General features: G+C 40.3%; 2 protein-coding genes across 4 annotated transcripts in view; one reads left to right on the top strand and one right to left on the bottom strand.

Annotated features, from left to right (window-relative positions):
• EXTL2 (exostosin like glycosyltransferase 2) overlaps positions 1–11,593 on the bottom strand; it is a 29,040-nt gene extending 17,447 nt beyond the window's left edge. The window contains exons 1-3 of one of the 2 annotated variants that reach the window (XM_069090522.1): positions 11,285–11,593; positions 10,147–10,201; positions 7,979–8,052 (exon numbers count right to left, since the gene is read on the bottom strand). In XM_069090522.1, the coding sequence (XP_068946623.1) occupies positions 7,979–7,986 (8 nt within the window). In that variant the 5' untranslated portion in view covers positions 7,987–8,052; positions 10,147–10,201; positions 11,285–11,593. The remainder of the gene's footprint in view (positions 1–7,978; positions 8,053–10,146; positions 10,202–11,284) is intronic. The other variant, XM_069090521.1, reaches the window with a different exon arrangement.
• A 2,660-nt stretch (positions 11,594–14,253) lies between these two features.
• Positions 14,254–17,258, top strand: part of SLC30A7 (solute carrier family 30 member 7) — an 85,852-nt gene continuing 82,847 nt past the window's right edge. The window contains exons 1-2 of one of the 2 annotated variants that reach the window (XM_069090518.1): positions 14,254–14,566; positions 14,724–14,825. In XM_069090518.1, the coding sequence (XP_068946619.1) occupies positions 14,487–14,566; positions 14,724–14,825 (182 nt within the window). In that variant the 5' untranslated portion in view covers positions 14,254–14,486. Of the gene's footprint in view, positions 14,567–14,723; positions 14,826–17,258 lie in introns of those variants that run through there. The other variant, XM_069090520.1, reaches the window with a different exon arrangement.

Raw genomic sequence — 17,258 nt, 5'->3', positions numbered from 1 at the left:
ATAGTTGTCTCCTCCAAAGGATGAATGAATCACAAAATCACTTTCAGGTTTGCAAAACTACTGTCCTCAGAATGATCCTTTCAGGTACACAGTACAGAAACGGCACTATCACAAGGCCTGATTCTTAAGAGTCCAGAAAAGAGATCCCAACCAGCATGAAGCCCACTTATTCCAATGTAGAATATCGAAATTTGGTTTTAGAACCTGAGCTTTCTTGCTAGGAGGCTGAAATGTGAGCCTGGCAAAGGGAGAATCAGAGGAGAGCCAGAAAGCTGGTGTAACTGGAGAAGGTTTTCTCATAACAGAATTTCAGAGCTTTAGCTATTTCCCTCCCACCTCAGCACTGTCATCTGCAGACTTGCTAAGTGTGCCATTATACATGCTGTTATCCAAATCACAGATTAAAAAGTTTGGTAGTAGAGATCCCTGGGGACTCCACTGTAACTTTGCTCCCAAACAGAACCATTATGGCTCCTCTTTCGATCTGGCCATTTCTGAAGCCATATCATTTCACTATCATCTAACCCACATGTCTCTTTTTCATAAAAGCAGCATGAGAAATTCGGCTTCGCTGCAATCTGGTTTTACTATATCTGTAGTATTCTCCAATTTGTCAGTTTCATTGACTTTGTGAAAAAGGCCACGGTATTGAAAAGCAAATGTACTTTTAATTCCAAGGACACTGGATCTGCAGAAGGGATACTTGGGTTTGAGTTCTGATTCTGCCACTTAGGGAGCTGTATTGGGGAAGTTATTTAACTTCTCTGCATCCCAGTTTTCTCATCTGAAAAATAACGGGGAACAATAATAAAGCATGCACTGTCTATATTCCAGGCTGGTTGTGAGAGACATGATCTGTGGACGCTGAAATTCTGCATCTGTAATTTGTGATCATTATTTCCTTTGCAATGGGAATAGAACATACTCTGTAAAAAGGGATTCCTTGATCAGAATGTAACAAATTGCCAACAAACGGGTGTCAAGAAAAGACCAGAACAAACTTAAAACCAACTTTCATGCAAACCAAGGCTCAACTTAAGACCAGAGAGTACCCAAAGGGTTTTCTCTAGAGAAACAAGCTAGTTCATTGTCCCATTACAGAAAAAGTTTCCCAAGGTCAGATTTCAGGAGGAACATGAACTTGGATGGGAAAAACTGTATTTTTATTTTTTGTAGATGTTGTTCAGTAGATTCAGTCATGTCCAACTCTTTGTGACCCCACATTTGGGGTTTTCTTGGCAAAAATATTGGAGTGGTTTGACATTTCCTTCTCCAATTCGTTTTACAGATGAAACTGAGGCAAACAGGCTTAAGTGATTTGCCTGGGATCACACAGTCAGTGTCTAAGGACTGATTTGAACCCAGGAAGATGAGCCTTCCTGACTGCAGACCTGGCCAGCATTCCACCTACTGCACCACCTAACCACCCTATTTAATGAATCATTAAATACCTGGAGAGGACCCTATCCAGAGCCAGTCAGCCTGCCCATAGAGGCCAAGACTTCACCTAGTTTCCTTACTTTTTCATAATCATATATCAAAATATAATTTAGCCCAAACTTTTGTAGTAGGCTCTTATCCCTCTTTAACAATCTGAGTGAGTCATGAGCATGCCTCTGAATTATTCAAAACCAGGTCCCTTTTTCAAAAAATCCAATCTGTGATTTCATGTGGGAATTACTAGCAAAAAAAAAAAAATGCCCTCTACCTATGCAGATGGCACCTGCCTGGAGTACACAGGGGTTTACTGACTTGCCCAGAGACACACCATCAGTATGTATCAGAGGCAGGATTGAAACATAGTATTCCTGACTTCAAGGCTGACTCTTTTGCCACCAGGACATGCTAGTTCTTATGTGTTCTATAGATATTGTTAATAATAAATAAATAACACAACAGAAGAGGCAGAGACAGGGAAATAGCAGACCTAAAACAAGCAAGCAAGAAAACCTAAGATGATGGGGCCTTTCGGCTATCTGTCTATGGCAAAGATGATCTCAGGAGCTTAGCTGTCTATGACTGTTCCTTCATCGATGTGGCTCAATTGTTAAAATGGCTGAAGTGACCGGTCTACCTGAATACAGACTACTTAGGAGTTATGAAGAAATAGTCTTTGTGACAGTGACAATGGCCGCTTGGGAACTTCTATCACTTTCTCCAAGCTGTGTTGGCTCCAAGGGCCTAACCCTGTCCTCTTTCACCTGTTTCTGGGAAGACAATAACTAACTGCTAAAAATGCAGGGAGGCTGAGCAATTCAGCAATTCAGGTACAGTGAGAGGAGCAGATTTAGTATCAGAGGAGTACAGCTGGAACCTCACATCCATTACTTACAACCTATGTCCCCTTGGGCAAGCCATATAGCCCCTGTAGGTGACCTAATCTCAAAAATGAGGGCACTGAACTAGATTAGTTTTAAGGTGCCTTCCAATTAAATATGTAAGCCTTCATTTTTTCTCAGTATAACTTTTGCTTATGGAGTTGCCCAAATCTTGAGAAAGTGCCCTTCCCCTGCTCACCTCTATCCCCAATATCATATATATATATATATATATATATATATATATATATATACACACACACATACATACATACATATACAGAACCAAACATTAACATAAAGTTCCAAATCAAGAAGCAGGGTGGGGAAATGAGCAACAAAACAACACAAAAGAACCTGATTATCAAAATCTACTATGGTGACAGGGAAGATCAATACACAAACTCAGAGAAGGACAATGAAATCAAAACAGCTATAAGCAAAGCCTTAAAGAAAAATGTGATTTGGACCCAAACCCAACAAGAATTACTGGGAGAGTTTTTAAAAAGATTTTAAAAATCAAATACAAATGGTAGAAGAAAAATTAGACAAAGAAAGAAAATTCTAAAAGGAAAATTAACAATTTGGTAAAAGAAGCACACCAGAAAATACTAACAAAAATAAAACCTTAAAAAAGGATAATTGCTCAAAGGAAAAAAAGGTACAAAACCTCACTGAAGAAAATAATTCCTTAAAAAATAGCATAGAGCAAATGGGAGTTAATGATTTCATAAGACATTAAGAAACAATAAAACAAAGTCAAAAGAATGAAAAATAGAAGAAAATTTGAAATATTTCATCAAAAAAAAAAACAACTGACCTAGAAAATATATCAAGGAGAGAAATTTAAGAATAACTAGATTATCCGAAAACTATGATCAAAGAATGAACCTAAACACCATATTTCAAGAACTTTTCAAGGAAAACTTCCCAGGTATCCTCAAACCGGAGGATATAAAATAAAAATAGAAACAGAAAATAAAATAGAAATTGAAAGAATCCACCAATCACAACCTAAGAAAAGATCCCAAAATGAATACTCCCAAGAATATTATAGCCAAATTCCTGAGCTCCCAGGTCAAAGAGAAAATATTTCAAGTAGTCAGAAAGAAATCATTCAAATATCATGAAGCTACAGTCAGAAACATACAAGATTTAGTAGCTGCCACATTAAAGGAGGGGAGGGTTTGGAATATGAGATTCTAGAAGACAAAAGAGCTGGGATAAAACCAAGAATAACCTGTCCAGTAAAACAGTATAATCCTTCAAGGGAAAAAATGGCTATTTAATAAAATAGATGCCTTTCAAGCATTCCTGATAAAAAGACCAGAACTGAATAGAAAATTTGGCTTTGAAATATAAGAAACAAGAAAGTAAATATGAAAGAGAAATCATAAGACTTTATCATTATTAAAGTAAGAAGGATTCTGCACAGAAAGAGGATGTGGGAATGAGTCAACTATGTTGGGATGATGTAAAAAAAAAAGTGAATAGGTGAGAGACATGCCCTGGGAGAAGGGGGAAGGGAGAGAAAGTATGGGGAAAATTATCTCACATAAAAGAGACACACCTGGAAGAGATTCTACAATATAGGGGAGGGGGAGGAAAAGTGGAGAGAGCAATGCTTGAACCTCACCCACATCTAAATTGATTGAAAGTGGGAAAACATATATACATATTCAATTGGTAATAGAAATCTATGTTTCTATTACCAATTGGAAATAGGAAGGGAAGGTGATATGATGGTATATTTAGAGAACTTTAGAGAATCAACTAAAAAACTAGTTGAAACAATCAACAACTTGAGCAAAGTTACCGGATATTATATAAATCCACACAAATCATCAGCATTTCTATATACTACTAACAAAACAGCAGGACAAGATAGAAAGAATTCCATTTAAAATAATGACATAGAATATAAAATACTTGGTATTTTATACCTGCCAAGACTAATCCAGGTATTGTATGATTACAAAACACTTCTCACACAAAGACAACTAAACAAATGGAGAAATACTCATGGTTCATGGGTAGGCCAAGTCAATATTAATAAAAATGACAATTCTACCCAAGTTATTTACTTATTTAGTGCCATACCAATCAAACTACCAAAGATTTATTTTATAGAGCTAGAAAAAAGTAATAAAATTCACCTGGAAGAACAAAAAGTCAAAAATATCAAGGGAATCAATGAAAAAAATGTGATGGAAGGTGGCCTAGCAGTTCCAAATTTTAAACTATATTTCAGGTCAGTAATTAATAAAACAATCTGGTACTGACTAAGAAATAGAGGAGTGGATCAGTGGAATAGATTAGGTACACAATACACAGTAGTAAATGACCACAGTAATCCAGTGTTAGTTAAACCCAAAGATCCAAGTTTTGCGGATATGAACTCACCATTTGACAAAAGTTGCTAGGAAAACTGGAAAGCAGTTTGGCAGAAACTAGGCATAGACTAGCATCTCATACTGTATAATACAATAATGTTGAAATGGATATATGATTTAGATCAACTGTGAAAGATTTAGCTATTCTGATAAAGGCAATTCCAAAGGAACCATGACAAAAAATGCTATCTGCCTCCAGAGGAAGAATTGATGGAATCCCGAATGCATTGAAGCATACTTTTTTTTGGCTCTTTTTTATTGTTTTATTTTGTTTGTTTCCTTTTGCAACACGGCTAACATGGAAATGTTTTGCATGATTTTGTATGTATAGGTATCAAATTACTTGTATTCTCAAGTAGGGGGGAAGGATAAACAGGAGGGAGAGAATTTGGAACTCAAAATTTTAAAAAATGATTGTCAAAATATTTTCACATGTAATTGGGAAATATTTAATAAAATAAAAATAATTTTGAAATAATCCACTATAAAGGAGAGATAATAATACTTATCCATTTCATAGGGTGATTATGAAAATCAGCTCTGACCCTATATCAATCAATTAACAACCTTTTTATTTAATTTCGACTGTATGCCATGTGCTAGTGATACACAGACAAAAGTCCTTGAGGAGTGTACAATAGAGTCTAACATGTGCTTATACACGTATACACAAAATAAATACAAGACCATTTTGGGAGGAAGACACTAAACGATGAGGGTGGGAAAGGCTTCAGGCAGAGGGTAGGGCTTGAGCAGAGCCTTGAAGGAAACTTCAAGGGATTCTGAGGCAAAGGTGAGGAGGTAACACATTCCAGGGAGGGGAGACAGCCAATGCAAAGGAACAAAGACAGGAGAACAAGTGCTGCTCATAAGGAAAATGAAGAAGGCATGACTGGAGTAAGATTATGAGGGGCTAACAGGGAATCATGGGAGATTATTTAGTAGGGTAGTTAGATGGTCAGTACTGAGCTTCCCACATGTGAAAGTATATATAACAATAACAATTACATTTATGTAGGTAGGTGGCATAGTGGATAGAATGCTGGAGTCAGGAAGAGTCATCTTTGTGAGTTCAAATCTGGAGTCAGATACTCACTAGCTATGTGACCCTAGGCAAGTCACTTAACCCTCAATTTCCTCATCTGTAAAATAATTTGGAGAAGAAAATGGCAAAGCACTCTAGGATCATTGACAAGAAAACTCCAAATGGGGTCAAAAAGAGTTGGGCATGATTGAAATGACTAAACAATAACAAAAATATACCTTGGGCAAATTGCTTAACTTCTCTAATTAGGTTCTTCATTAGTAAAATGGGTATAATAATAACTATACTATTTCAAATCATTCTAATGAGGTAGAGTGCTAGAGAGATAGACCAACAGACATACAGGTAGTAGACAGTTAGATAGACAGACAGGAAGATAAAGAGGCAGACAGATAGCAGTGCTTTGACCTGTCTACCTACTCTGTCCTCTATGAATCTGTCCCTGATTCCCTAAGTAACATCTCTCTCCAATGGCCCAAAGCACTACCACTACTACCTCCCCTCAGATTCCAATGGAGACAGTTCTAGACCCTGACTTTAAGATCCCTAGAAACAGAAGTAACAATCACACAATCTTTCCAAGTGATTTTCCTAAAGTGCATGCCTGATGATGTCATTCCCCCACTCAACAAACTCTAATGGCTCACTACTGATTCTAGGATCAAATATTATTTCATTGTAATCCATCTTTTTAAAAATGTCTATTCTTTTTAGAAGTTTAATGAAGTATACAATAATTAGTATTGGAGGGGCAACTAGGTGGCACAGTGAATAGAGCACTGGCCCTGGAGTCAGGAGGGCCTGAGTTCAAATCCAGCCTCAGACACTTAACACAAAAACTAGCCATGTGACCTTGGGCAAGTCACTTAACCCCAACTGCCCTCCAAAAAGCAAAAAAAAAATATTTAAAAAATTAGTATTGTAGTATAAAAATTTACAAATAATACTGAGGTCCATGCAAAGAAACTTTTTATTGAAAGAAACATAAGGTAACAAAAAGAAAAAGTTTAGTGTGCTCTAGGGCATGAAAAAAAGACCCTGGTTTCATGGAATGAACATTGCATTTAGAATCAAAGGACCTCAGTGTGAATTCCAACTTGGTTATGCTGCCTATCAGCCCTAAAGTCACTCATCTTCTCTGGCTTTCAGTTTCCTCTCTGCAAAAGGAAAGGGATGAAGTAGATGACCTCTGAGGTTTCTTCTAGCTTCTCTAAATCTATGATCCAATGAATGCTTAGATCAGATAAACTGGTATTTGCCAGTTATATTCCTTCATAGTAATAGTTTTATGGTATACTGGGGTCTTACTCCAGTGAGGTCAGTATCATGGGGTCTCTGGTTCACTCCTCTGTAGATCTAGTAATGGCCTCTCTCCTACCCCCCAACCTGGTCCTCACCCTTGAATAATCCAAGGAAATATTTGGTACTTCTTGACTGGAGCACCAAAACTGATAGTTACAGTCCTACATGGATAGTTTGGGGTATGAAGGAGAAAAGCAAAACAAAACTGGAATGGAAGATTAGGGCCAGAGCAAGTCTAAGAGTAGACTTTTTGTATAGATAATGGGAGAGAGAGCAGAGAGTGGCGCTAAGATATCAGGGCAGGGAAATGGCATTCATTCACTTATTTAATGAGTATTTACTGAGCAGCTTGCAATATTGATTAGGTAAGGCACTGTTTTGGATGTTCAGGGATACAAAGTTCAGAAGTATTCTAGGAAGATTACTCTTTCGGCAGTGTGTAAAATTCATTGGAAAAAGTTGTGGTAGGTTGAGGAGACTGAGGGACTAATTAAGAGATTCTGGTTCAACAGAGAGATAATGAGAGCCTAACCCTAATTCACAGATGCGGGAGCTAAGGCCCAGTGTGAATAAGTGATTTCCCCAGAGTCACACAAGCAGTGAAAAGTCAGAGCCACAATTCATAACTCCTGAGCTTGTGTCTGGGCTAATACTATTGGTGACAGCTTTCTCACAACCTTAATGCTTTGTTTTAAATTGATTACTTGAGACATGATTTATACTCTATGTATACATTTATCTTGTCTTAGTCTACAAGAATGGTTATGTTTCATGGAATCAGACCTGGAAAGGGCCTTAAGGAATATTCAATCCAAGCCCTGGACTCTGAAGAGATGTTTTATTTTCAAGAAATAAAAAAATACCTTTGTCTAGAAGAACTTCACAGAAGTAACTTCCCAAATAAAAGTGCTGGGACTTACCTCATCATGGCAAGTATGTCTGACTTCTCCTTCCCGTCTTCTATAATGGAGAATCAACAGCTTGTCCTTGTACTCTTAAGGGAATGAAAATATTTTGTTTACCTTTAGTTTAGTCAGCAAGAAAAATGAAAAAACAATGTTGCTTAGACCTTTCCCCAGAGGCTAAGTATTTATTTTTAGGAATTGGTTGTGCATTAGAATTTTCTGTTTTGTTTCCATGGTTAAACTTACCTTGCAATGAAATGGACACATAATGATAAAAGTACTAACTCACATTTATCATGGAGTTTAATCCTACAAGATAGGCATTGCCAATATTATGATCCCTAGTTTTCAAATGTAGACGTAAATAGAGGCTCAGAGGTAATAACTTCTCCAGAGTCAAATAACTAGTAACATACTCATAGGAAGTTTTTCATAGGAAACCTCAGCTAGGTGACCAAGTGCAAAATAAAAGACCAGGAGTAAGAAAGACCTGAATTCAAATCCTGTTCTGACATATGCAGACTGTTACCTTGGGTAAGTCACTCTCTCAGCCTGTTTCCTCAATGGTGAAATGGGAATAATACCTCCTAAGGGTTGTTGTGAAGACCAAAGGAGAAAACATACACATAGTGCTTTTCATGCTTTAAAGTTCTATATAAACGTTGGCTATTTTTAATTATTACCACTCCTCCTGAAAAGATAAAAGAAAACCCTTTTAGGAAATGCAGAAGAGGAAAGAATTTATTTCACGACTATAACCCTTTGAAATATTGACACATAGGGCTTGATGTGGAATCAGAAGAACTGGGTTTAAATCTTAGTTCTTTCACTTATTAGATGTGTGGCTTTGGGCATGTCAATTAAATTCTCTGGGCCTCAGTTCTGTTAAATATCTGTGTCCATTAACCTTCCAAGGGGAATTTATCTAATCTGTTTATCTCCCTTAGACCTAAGGAATTAGGGCTCTAGATCTAAAGGATCCCACACCTACTGTTTTGTTGTTGTGTTTCTAGACGGTTTGACATTACTGCAAAGGACTGTGGGTAGAACAGATATTGTTAACTTGAAGAAAGTAATGTACAGGAGAAATTTCTGCACCACAGGAAACCATGTTTTATTCAGAACAATAGAAATGCTTATACTACTTGCCATTATTAATCATCTGTTAACATTTTATCTCTCTCTCAAAACATCCCAACAATCTGTTCCCCAGCCTTCTCCCAGCAGTTGTTACGATTTGGTGATTCCACCTTGTATAGTTATCCTATCTTATCTACTTTGCATACTTTCATTAATCTCCCAATTTTATATACTTCCACTAAGATCTTTGATTTTTTTTCTTTCAAAGCTTATAAAATTAAGGCCACACAATTAGATGAAAGGCTATTCCACAGTATTCTTTCTGTACTGAGAAGTTATCTCCCTTATAGCCATAAGTAATAAAGCTATGCCTTAATTAAGCTGGAAATTACTGTGCTTTGGGTTAATTCTTCAATGAAGTCTAGCATAGTACATATAACACACAGCAAGCATTCAATAAATGTTGGCTTAATGAATGTTGCGTGCATGTGAATTGTTTTACATAACAGCTATGTAGTAGCTTAATCTGCATCTTGTTATCCATCAAAGGACTATTAGTCTACCAAAATGAAGTAGATATAAAAACAGCAGGATTTTAAAACAGCTGCATCTAAAGCAGACTTGCAGACAAATGTTAACACTGAGTAGCATCTGATGGTAGGCAACAATGTTCATGTTTCCTGCTGGCAAACAGCTTTTTATTTCCAAAGAGATGACACTGGCTGCCTCTGCTAATGTCCCTCTGCTAGAAGGCTCTTAGTCTTGCCCCAGTGGGTCTGAGAGCCATTCTTTCCCCCTCCCCTCTTCCTCTACACTGTCCCATTCTGTATGCTTAGTCCAGTGCAGTTAATCAAAAGGAGACTGGCCAATCTGTGCTTTAAAATCTCCTGACAGAAATCTACATGTAGAAATCTAGCTCTTAACAAAACAAATGGCACATAGTAGGTGATAAATAAATGCTTGTTGATATGAATAGCAATAATCTGAATGCTTGTTAACCTAAATGTTACTTGTTAAAATAAAGAAATCAATATTTTTTCCTGTAATTTATTAGACACATTTCCTAAGAAGTTGAGAGTATAAAAGCAGTTAAGTATTCTGACCTATATAAGCAGTCAAGAATTCGAATCCATATGCTTGAAGACTCAGGTTCTGGATCTGTGATGTCAGTAGAGCAATAAAGATAATAAGTCGTTTTGACTGTAAAATACACACACATAAAATACCCTCCAAGATAAGGATCACTGAAGGGGAAATAAGGAAGGGCCAGGGGGCGCCAAGAAATATTTGATTGGTACTTCTTTTGGTAGCTAGTCTGAAAATATAACGCGTAAACAAAGTATCATTTTGACTAGAGACTGGTTTTGTGTCCTTTAAGTAAATATGCAATACACACATATAATAACTGTTACTTGAATTAGAAAGTAATGATGGAAAAAGAAGCATTTTCCCATCACATTAGTCTTTCTCTGCATAAGATCCAAGATAGAAAGATGCAAACTTAGCATTGCTTTGGTATCCAAGAAGACTCATGAAAACAATATGGCAGAAATTAAGCTTTAATTCCTTTATCTTGTTTCAAATCTGGAATGCAGAATTTTCCTTAAGCCTACCCTTAGTTAGAGCTAGTGTATTCCGGGCAATATAGCTAAAATATGGAGAATTTTATACTCAAAGTCTGATTGGACAAACAGGGAAATGAAATGCACCTGACCTTGGTAAGATCATGAAAAAATAGTTGTTTGTATTTTAAAATTTCTACACATTTTGTAACATAAGCTCACAACATATTGCCATGAAAGATTCAGAGAAGACCAGCTTATTTAAAATATCCGTCTCACTTGTACAGTGTAGTTTCCACCTAGGACTATTTTTCGAGAGCACTGCAGCAGAATAGAATACAGTCTCCTGTCATTTTACTAAGCTTCCTTAACAATCCGAATTCGGATATTTAAAACAATTTTACCCTTTTAAATAAAAAAAAATAAAGTAAAAGAAGGTGGAGGAAAGTATTATTTTCAATACTTCGTTCCAGGAACCTCATTTTCTCTTCAATGCAGTTACCTTTAATAGAAGCATTTGAATTTTTTAACACCAAGTAGGAGCAATTATTTTTTTTTCCTTTAAAACAAGAACATGCTACTCTTCTTCACCCCCTCCCCTCACGAATCCCATAAACAAGAGAGAAATATACATGCTCATTACAGAATATTTCACGGGAGGGCTTTGTTGCCTTCTTACCTACAGAGAGTGCAGAGGATTGCAGTGCGGGTTAGCCGCTTTATTTTCCTGGTGAAACGTGGATATCAGAAAAGGGAGTGAAGCTCCTGCTTCTGCCTTGATCGAATTTGCTCATTTTGGCAAGATTAAACAGCGCGCAGAAATAATGTCTTCTAGTCTGGATTGATATGCGGAGGGGGTAGTGGGGAGAAGCACCGCCCCGCAACATGAGCTAGTCTTAAAGGAAACAGGGGCAATCTCTTCCCTTTTCTAGGAGTACCACTTCCTGTTAGGGGAGCCAGAAGTACCCAAAAAGCTCTGTTTTGTAGTTTTCAGCTCACCCCAAAAGCTTATCCTTCCATTACGCTTCGGTGAAGTTGATTCTTGCCCAAGGAAACAACTTTTAAGCATTCACAGGGTTTACCCCAAGACCTGGCATATGCCTATTTTTTTCCCTTGTGAAGAGGCCACTATGACTATTTCTAACCAGTATTCAATACTCCCTAGAATGTTTCAATTAACCGAAGGCGACAATGGTGCAATACAGATTTGGGCTACTGTAACGATATCCGGGCGATTTACTTTGCTTTTGTAATCCACATCCACATCTGATTTTACAGACAGATTATGATGGTCCCCCAAAGGCAGAAATCCCTCAATCAAATACAGAGCTGATGACAGAATTGTGCAGATGGTGATTGTTTTCTATCTATGGGGTCATTGTTTTCAATCAACAAATACAAAAAGGATGACCTAGAAGCATGTATGTATGCATATATATGGTTATGCACTTGATTCATTCATTCAACAAGCGTTTTATTAAGCCTCTGTTTACAAAGCTCCCTAGCAGGTGCTGGGGAGATAACAAAGACAGAAAAGGAAAACAAACACAAAATTCCTGAAGTTCTCCTGCCCTAAAGGCTCAGACTTTCTATGGGGGAAAACAGTGATTTCTTGATTAACTAAGTACAAGATAATTTGAGGAGAGAGCCTTAGTAATTATGGAGGATCAGTAAAGTTTTCCCTTTGGAGATGGCAACTAATTTTAGCATTGGAAGGATGCATTCCAGGAAAGAGGAACAGCCTGGATAAATGAAGGCATGGTTCGGGGCAGCTAGGTGGCGCAGTGAATAGAGCACCAACCCTGGAATCAAGAGGACTTGAGTTCAAATCCGATCTCAGATACTTGACATAGTTACTAGATGCTGTGTGACCTTGGACAAGTCACTTAACCCCAACTGCCTTGTCTTCCTCCAAAAAAAAAAAAAAGAAAAGCATGGCTGGTGTTTGGGGAACAAGTAGGTGAGTTTGTCTGGAACAGAGAGCGCATAGAATGAGTGAAGATGAAGAAATGCATGTTTTTCTTTTCTCAGGTAGACATTAGCCCCTAATTCCTACCAGAGTGAGGATGGGGGGCGGGGAGGGGAGAGGTCGGGAAGGAACAGCAATTTGCTTTTGACCAAATTCTAAACTCTTAAATAATCCATTCAGTGAACCGAACCAAAAGTATTACATCACCTTAGTGCAGTTACCTGGTGGGGTTGTGCGAGACATTGAGATGAGGATTAAAAAGAAAAAAAAAGTGTCACCCAATTAATCTATGACTCTCATATTTTGAGTATTTTGCAACGTGAGAGAACCAATGCAAGTCCGAGTGTCTGAATGCCTAGAATATTTAAATAGATAAAGGAGAAAGAGAGGAGAATGGAGCAAGGAAATGAAGGGTAGGAGTATCCAGAAATCCACCAGTCTAATGATAAAGGTCATCCAACTATTGTGAGACAGCTGGTCTTCCTGTGGTTATTATCTCTGAGGAGCAAATCTCAGGCTGGCAAAAGGGCAATGATGAAAATTGGGTGAAGGGCAAGCCACTGGTTGAGGAGGTATGGCATATCATCCATGGAAGATGACTTGAAGGGGACCAGGTATAAGAACTTTAATAAACATTCCTAAGAGGGAGGGACAGAGGGAGGAGGGTAAGCATGGTCTAGTGGAGTTAAAAAAAGAGTTCTACATTTGAATACAGAGGACCTGAGTGTAAGACCCATGCCTGACACTTTGTAAACTTTGGGCAGCCATAAAAATGCAATTATTGTTTTTGTTACCAGTGGGATCTTTGGACAAGCCACAACCTCTCTTGGCACCAGTATCCTCATTGCAAAATGTATGTGCAACCCGTTTTCTCCTTTAGAATGTAAGACCTTGAGGGTAGAGATTATTTCCCTTTTGCTTTTTGATTGATGAAAGGTTAGGAGTTGATTGCCTCTAAATCTTTGATTTCCATTTCCAAATCTTGTGGGTGAGGAACTCTGGACCTCCATTTCAAATAAAAGATGTGTAAAGTGCTTTAAAAGGGACTAGATAAATATTAGCTATTATTTTCTCATCTGTAGAACGCTAGAGTTGGACTAGATGATCTCCAGAAGGTCAAATGAAACTATAAATGAAAAGTTTTGGAAACCTTAAAGTGCTATCTAAATGCTAGCCATCATCATCATCATCTCCAATTCGAAATCCTGCCAATTCAGTCAGCTCTATATGGATGGTGGGGCGGAAGGGCAACTCATATTTCATTTCACGAAACCAACCTTAACCAACTAGTAACTCAACCTCCACCACCTCTACCCCAAGACAGTTTGCAATTGCATTACCTGCATTGGGGCTCTGGGTGACAGTGGCTAACGTGCTGATTTCCAATACAGCCTACACGAATGTTAGCCATCATCATAATTGTTATTTAATCTTCTTCCCGGATCCGCTTAGAATGTATAAGAGTGTATCACCACCCAGGTCTCTCAAGGTCAGAGCCACGTCCCTTCCCTTCACACATTCCTGCTCTAATCTCTCAATTTAGAGTTGAATGAGACCTTCTTCACCCATCCCAGGACTCAGAAATAGCCATGCTCTAGCTCGGCCCCCGCCAGGCCCCGCCCCTACGCCAGCCAAAAGCCCCGCCCCCAGAGCAGGCCCCGCCCCCTACAGCGCAGGGCTCGGGCAGCTCCGGCTCCCTCCTCCCCACTTCTCTTTTCCTTTCCGTCCCAGGGCGCAGACGCGCGACGGGCCAGGCCGGAAGTCGCCGTGTCCCAGTGTGTGCGTGTGTGCGAGGGATCTCGGAGGGGTCCTGGCTGGTCAGGGCTGAGGGGTCACCGTAGCTTCCGCCTCCGCCTCACTAGGGGAGGAGGGGAGCGGGGAGCGGAGAGCGGGCCCGCAGCCCGGGGCGAAGATGCTGCCTCTCTCCATCAAGGACGATGAATACAAACCCCCCAAGCTCCACCTGGTCCGCAAGATCTCGGGCTGGTTCAGGTGAGGGGGGGCGGGAGCCGCCGTGGGAGGGGGGAGGGGGACCTGCTGTCCATGGTCCCCGGGATCGGCCGGGCCTCCCGGGGCTGCACGGGGAGCCCCCGCCTCCAGCTCCAGTTCCCCTGAGCCGGGCTCTGCTCTCTGTCTGTGCCTCCTCCAGGTCCATCCTCTCCGACAAGACCTCCCGGAACCTGTTCCTGTTCCTGTGCCTGAACCTCTCCTTCGCCTTCGTGGAGCTGCTCTACGGCATCTGGAGCAACTGGTAACCGGCCTCGGAGGGGCTGGGCTGGGCTGGCCTGGGCTGGGCGGGAGGGGCGGGGCGAGCGCCCACTGTGCCACGTCGCTCCTCTTCCCGGGCGGCTGCGGCCCGGCTCCTGCCCGCGGCCCTCTCCCCAGATGCAGACGTTGCGAGGGTGGGGAGGGCCCCCGTCGTTCATCGGCGGCGACCCCCTCCTCTGCCAGACGGGTGCAGAGTGTCGTCCCTTCCGCCCATAGCTCTGCCCACTCTCCCTCCTGGGATTGGAGGGGGCCTCTCTTTCCCACCCAGGCTCGCCGGTTTTCCAAGGGTGGTGGCGGCCATGTGTGGGTGGGTGGGAAGGAAGAGGAATGACGCGTCCTTAGACTTGACCCCACTGGTTTAGAGCTTCGTGAGAAATACTACTGAGGTTACTCCCTCTGCTTTTAGGAATGGAAATGGGGAAGGGCGCTTAAAAAGGGGACGTCCGAGAAGAGAAGCAGAGGTCTAGTCTTTTTCTCTTTGCCCATGTTTTGTGTAGCCTAGCCAGGAAGGTTTATTGTGATATGCTTTCTCCCAGGTGATGAGGGGTTAGTTGTGATTTTTTTTCTTCTTCAGTGTCTTCTGGATCTGGTTAGCATTTTTAGCTGTCGGACTCAGCTGAGGTTGTGCTTCTGTGGGGGAAGTTTTGCATCCTTGCAGCAAGTTGTGTCTTCAACAGAGGAGGAAGGTGCCAGCACACAGGGTCTTTCTCCTTCAGAAAAAGGGGTTGAATCTCTTAAGGTTCTGTTGGGTTGTCAAGGGCTAAAGCAGGCTAGGTATCCTTTTATCAGCTGATCTTTGTGCTTCATTTCCCCTTTATTAAATACATCTTGGCTGCTGTCATTGGTCTTTCTTGACATAGAGAAATTGTTGGTGCCAGCTTTTATGAAATGCACAGTTCTTCAGGAAAAAAATACACTGGGACATGGGACTCCTTCGGTAACTGAAATTAACTTTTTCTTTTGTTCTTGAAAGGTCAAAATTTTAACATACTGTATTTTCTAAAAGCCCCTTTCTGCTTGTACTTGACGTTAGTCATGACTTGCATTAAAAATCATCATGCTGTAGTTATCATTCATTACAAATGCATTGTTTTTTTCTTTTTGATATGTCATAACCAGCATATACTGTGTCAGACAATTTTCACAATCTTGTATATACATGTTGGCTGTATTGCAGAAGCTTTTCAATGTAGCTTTCATAATTACATCAGTGCATAAATCTGAATTGAAGCGACTTCCTTAAGGGAATGCCAGATTTGAGCTTGTTGTTCAGTTGTGTCCTACTCTTCATGACCCCATTTAGTTTTCTTGGCAAAGATGCTGCAGTGGTTTGCCATTTCCTTCTCAAGCTCATTTGACAGATGAAGTACTGAGGCAAACAGGGTGAAGTGACTCCCCTAGGGTCACACGGCCAGGCTGAGGCTAGATTTGAACTCAAGAAGAGGAGTCTTCCTGGTTCCAGGCCCAGTGCCCCAGCGCTCTATCCACTTGGCAATTTAGCTTCATAGAACTTCTCTTTTTCTTCTGATGGTCTTACTGCTGTGGTTTTCCAGTCACCCAGGTTCAGAAGCTTGGAGTCATCCATGTCTTTTCTTTGTCTCTCAACCTTCATATCCAGTCAGTTGGCAAGTCTGATTGATCCTACTTCCTCACTTCTCATCCATTCTCTTCTCCCCCACCATCTCTACCCTAAATCATATCCTCATCACCTTCAGGGGGACCGTTGTTAATACTCTCCTGATTGGCCTCCCTGCTTCCAGTCTCTCCCCTCTCTAATCCATCCCCCATTTAATTTTCATATCTTCCTTCAGTAAAACAGACTCGGACATTGGCAGTAGCTTTATATTGTCATTAGGATAAACTACAAAATCCTCAGCTTGACATTTGAAGTCCTCCTCAATTTGTTTTATTTTGTTTTTGTTTGTTTGCATTTTGGAGGGGGGGAAGGTAGGGCAGTTGGGGTTAAGTGAGTTGCCCAAGGTCACACGGCTAGTTTTTTTTGTGTTAAGTGTCTGAGACCGGATTTGAACTCAAGTCCTCCTGACTCTATTCACTGCGCCACTTAGCCACCCCAAGTCCTCCTCAATTTTGCATCCATCTGTCTTTACACTTTCAGTTCGTATTGTTCCCCTTTCAACGCTCCATTCCAGTCAAACTGGTCTGCTTCATGTTCCTGGACTGATCACCCGTCTCCCATCCCAGTACCTTTGCTTGGTTCCTCCTGACTGGAATGCACTCTGTCTAAATCTTTAGTTTATTTCAAAGCATGGCTGGAGTGCCACTCCTACCTAAGGCTTCTCTTATTTCCTCAGTTTCTAGCACTCTCTCAGTCTGTTGAAATTACTTTGTATTATTTTGTGTAGACTATATACTTACTTCCTATACTTGTATCTCCTTTGCTTTCTCACTTCTGCCC

The sequence above is a fragment of the Petaurus breviceps genome, unplaced genomic scaffold, assembly GCF_028583685.1.
Source record: "Petaurus breviceps papuanus isolate PSGF00001 unplaced genomic scaffold, PetGlider_PUasm1.0 186, whole genome shotgun sequence".
Taxonomy (NCBI): domain Eukaryota; kingdom Metazoa; phylum Chordata; class Mammalia; order Diprotodontia; family Petauridae; genus Petaurus; species Petaurus breviceps.
This window is presented reverse-complemented; position numbering and strand designations above follow the sequence as displayed.